Raw genomic sequence first — 4616 nt, 5'->3', positions numbered from 1 at the left:
TGTGGAATACAACTGGATAGGGATAGCTCATTCTTTCCGACATAGTACATATTATACATCCTCCCATTCTGGAAGACGTGTTCTCTTTTGTTAAACGGATAGCTACTACCTTTACACTAGGCACAAATATGGAAGTATATTTCACACTTGTAAAGTAATAAAATCTATCCCTACTAATAAAGCATCGACGGCTTCTGCCGTACGTCGAGGCGATTTTGCGAAAACGCCCTTACGGTCTTGGGTATTCAACCCACACTCCTCACTGCGGGAGAAAGAAAACGAAGCGAGATATTTTTGTGGCTGCAGATCAACGGGAGGAGCCCCTGAGCCAGCCCCTGCTCGAGCCCTGTCGAGCCCCTCCTCAGCCGGGACCCCGAGGATCCCGCAGCGCCTCCTCGCTGGCCATCGCCGGTCCGCGCCGCTCGGAGCCGTCCTGCCCGTGCTCCAGGAGGGAGACAACGGGAGGAACGACGAGGCGCCCCCGCCAGCCTCCGGCAACGGATTCCCGACGCCAGAAACGCTCCTTCGGCAGCCCGGATCTCGCCGGATCCGTGGCCCCTCGCCCGTTCCGGCCAGCCGCCGTGTCACGCGCTGCTCGGAGCCGTCCTGCCCGTGCTCCAGGAGGAAGACGACGGGAGGAACGACGAGGCGCCCGCGCCAGCACCGCTCGAGTGGGTTCGTGCGACACGGATCAGGCTGGGATCAGGCGTGGCGTTGCGTTGTCCTCCTGCGTGGTTGGTGAAGCCTCCACCTTGGCCAAATCCAAGGTTTGAATGCTTCAGCCAACAACTGAATGTTGCAGAGAAATTACAGCCTGATTGACAGTTTCCTCAAGCTCTGCTTATCATCATCAAAACCCGATGACAAACGACGGATCAATATCGTCAAAGCGAAAACGATGCCGGATAACAAATCATCCACCAGCAAAACAGTTGATGTGGCCAGTGAACACGGAACCGTCCAAGCAAAGAGGCAATTAAGCCTTATTGACTAGAGGAAAAGCAAGCCGAAAATGAATCGCATTATTCGTGTGTGCGTAATTTTCCAGACAGAAAAACTATGTTTTCCAGGGCCCTTTGCTGTTACTATTTCCCAGTCATGACAACTGAGTAAAGCAAACTGATTGGCATGGGTATTAAACTCTACGGGCACGCAAAAAAGCTGATGTTTTCACAGCTTCAAAGCATCTCAGCAAGAAAAAAAGTTGGCACAGGTCCACTGTTTCATCAGTAGGCATGCCCTTAATGGTGGTGGTGGTCGTCCTCATCATGTCCATCAGGGTTTCCTCCGTTCCCAATAACCTCAAGCTGCCGAAACAAAGTGACAATTTCAAAGCTCAGAAGCATGGAGGCAATGCATGATTTAGCATCTCGTTCAGAAATAGTTCTCATAAGGACAAGCAACTTATGTCAACAGAGATACCAACACACCTTGAAATACTGAGTGCAGACTGGGCATTTGTGTGGCTTGCCTTTCTCCAACCAAAACCACACAACATCATGCTCATCCTCTGAAAAAGGCAAAATGTTGAAACTTGAGCTAATCAGATTCATGCTAGGTTGATGATTATTTCTCCGTAAGATGCAGGAGAAAACTGAATTTTGACAGCCTCTGCTGGTGGAGATGGAATTCTGCATGCAAGGTAACATACCTCCTTCATCACCTGGGCAACCAACAATCCTTTTGTCGAAGTATGATTGAATGATAGCTGGATTTTCCTATGAATGAAGATGTGGACACATATTGATTTAGTTAGTCCACATGAGTAGAAAAATAAACTAAACTGGACAATGATAAAAAAGGTACGGTTGAGCCAAATGACGCTTCAACATAACATTGTACAAAGTGATATGTCAAAAGAAGAAAACGGAATGGAATGCTCATCTGTGAACTCATAATCATATCAAATAACAGCTGTTCGAAGTCAGGTGGATAAGTTAAATAGGCCGGGCAAATTAATGTGGTAAAACAGAAAGGGATAAGTTAAATAGGCTGCCCCGAGCTCGCCTCCCGTGGAGCCCCGTCGGCCCCATCGTGAGCTGGATCTCGCCGGGTCCGGGTCGGAGGACCCCATCCGCGCCTCCCCAGCCGGTCTTGCCCGCCTCGTTATCGGCCACCGGAGCCGCGTCGGGCGCCGATGCTTCCCCGCTCGCCGCGCATCGCCCTGGCTCCCTTCGTCCCGAGCGCGACCGCTTCAGATCGGGATCCTACCGCGTTGACCGCAAGGTGGGCCGGCCCAGTGGAGCTCCTCCCTTCGCCAGTCCAGCTCGCAGCCCCGGCCTGCCAGGCCGCCCCGCCGGCCCGTGAGTAGGTTGAGAGGGAAAGTAGGATTAGATTGCGGTACTGTGTACTCTAGAAAGGAAAAGATTGGCTGATGGTCTTTTTTCAAAAAACAAAACATTATTACCACTCAATAAAATTGATAATTATTATTTAAAAAGTAATCCAATTTTTATGTAAGCATTACATTATATTTTAAAACTTTAAAAGAAACTCCTTCCGTCCAAAAATAGATGTCTTACATTTAACATTATAATTGTCATTTATTAAAATTAATGCCGCATAATGATAAAACAAGTAGGTTTTGCATTTTTTTCTAGCCCGGTGCAACGCACGGGCATTTGTACTAGTATATATGTAACAGAACATACTGGCAGTTTAATGACTTGTAATAAAGTATCACTTTTCTGAAGCGTGCAACGCTGCCATAAGAGTAAGTGTGCAGCCCAAGTTCAAACTAGGGAAAGCAGATCCAGCAAGCAGGCTCGACTAGCGCTCCATAGCAGAGCCCAAAAGACCATATTGTTATTATTATTTCCAAAAAAATCCGATCCGATGGTGCTTCATCGCAAATTTTGGGGCGCTCGTCTTTTGCCAGCCGACTTGAGCTGAGAAGAGGGATGAAACCGAAGCGCGGGGCATAATGTAGCGAACTAGAATAAGTTAATGTACCAATATTTTCTGTTTGAAAAAAGTGTGCTTTTTTTAAAGTGTACATTTTTGAAATGTCTAAACATTTTCTGAATTTCTGAACAAATTTAAAAAAGCGAAAAAAGTTCATCAATTTATAAAAAAAATGTGTTGAACAATTTTTGCATATGCATTGAACAATTTTTTAAACTACTAGTGATTTTTTTCTCACAATTATGTCACGTTTTTTCAAATTTTGTTAATTTTTTCAAAAGCAACCTTTTGCCAAATTCGCGAACATTTCCTTATTTTCGTGAACTATTTCAAATTTCTGAAAGAAAAATAAACAATCCCAGCCATCCTTTGCAATCCCGATTTGACAAACAGTCCCAGGGTTTGATTTAGACCGGGATTGCCTAGTTCAGGGTGCAATCGACATGGTTTCAACTTTGAGGTTTATTTCGCCGACCACCTACGAATTCAGGGTTTAAAATGGACTTTTTCCTTAAACTATTATACATGACATATTCCGTCTGCTAGCAATACTTTTGAGGACTGATCTGCGCCGGCGCGCCGGCCCAAACTTTCGGTAGGCCGCGCGCGAGCCGCAGGATCCACCAACCCCCCGTCGTCCGCACCGTTGGATCCACATGCAACATTTATTCTCCTATGCAGCAAAATTTCAATGCAATGCAACAATTTTTTCAACGGTTGCAACAAAAAACAAAATTTGTAGCAAAAAAAATTATTTACGTGATCGTAGCAAAAAAACGAAGCTGATGGTGCGTGGTAGCAAAAGTCAAACGCCGGTTGTAGCAAATATTTACGTGATGTGTATGCAACTTTTTTAATGAACGGTTGCAGCAAAACATGATGCCGGTTGTAGCAAAAATTAACACGGTTGTAGCAAAAGTAAAAAACGTCGATTGTAACGAAAAATCCGACGAACTGGAGTTGCAACCAAACGTATATGCAACTTTTTTACTGGGACAAAATGTAGTAAAAAAAATGCTTACAGCAAATATGACGCTGGTTGCAACATATTTAGACGAAAAATGTTGCATCCACTGACCAGCTAAGCACGCGGATGGGAAAAATGTTGCATGGGCCCACGCCCGCGAGGGGGCGACCGGCGCGTCGGTTCGACCGGCGTGCGGGTGGGAAACGATTCCCAATATTTTTTTCTTACAGATCTTTTCAGGTCAAGAGTTATTTGCTCCCGTTCATTACGTTACTTTCATCCATGCCCTGCCTCTGCGTGGGGAACTCCGGATCTGGAGCGGCGGCTTCATGGACGAGGCACGACAAGCTAGCAGTCGTGCGGGCGGTGGATCTCGCGTTCGAGCCGCGTGGGCGGCGGGATCCAGTGGTCGTTGGCGGCCGGCGGTGGCTTCTGTGGTGGTCGGTGCGCGCGATCTGGCGCATCCCCTCTTCTCATGTTCGACGTGCGGGCTAGTCTGGTCGAGCCGCGCTTCCTTGGGTCGCCGGTTCTGTACAGGAGGCGCTGCTGGTGACAGGGATCTAGTTCGGGCGAAATTCCTGGTCGGCCATGGTCGGCCGCGTCGACGGTGACGCCTGAGGGCGCCGTTCCCCTTCTTGGGGTGTTTGTATGGACTGATCCCCTCACTTCCCCTTCCCCTAGGTCTCTCGGGCGAAAGCCCTAACTTTGTTGGGCGGCGGCGTCGCTCACGGCGTCGTTCCCTTCT

General features: G+C 47.8%; 1 protein-coding gene across 1 annotated transcript; it reads right to left on the bottom strand.

Annotated features, from left to right (window-relative positions):
* Positions 1–1011: 1011 nt before the first annotated feature.
* LOC123396621 (cytochrome c oxidase subunit 5b-1, mitochondrial-like) lies at positions 1012–4335 on the bottom strand. Its single transcript, XM_045091507.1, has 4 exons — positions 4141–4335; positions 1652–1718; positions 1431–1510; positions 1012–1307 (listed from the first exon to the last, which is right to left on the bottom strand). The coding sequence occupies exons 1-4, from the start codon at positions 4333–4335 to the stop codon at positions 1242–1244; spliced, it is 408 nt and encodes a 135-aa protein (XP_044947442.1). The 3' UTR covers positions 1012–1241.
* Between the last annotated feature and the right edge of the window lie 281 nt (positions 4336–4616).

The sequence above is a fragment of the Hordeum vulgare genome, chromosome 5H (genome assembly GCF_904849725.1).
Source record: "Hordeum vulgare subsp. vulgare chromosome 5H, MorexV3_pseudomolecules_assembly, whole genome shotgun sequence".
NCBI lineage: Eukaryota > Viridiplantae > Streptophyta > Magnoliopsida > Poales > Poaceae > Hordeum > Hordeum vulgare.
This window is presented reverse-complemented; position numbering and strand designations above follow the sequence as displayed.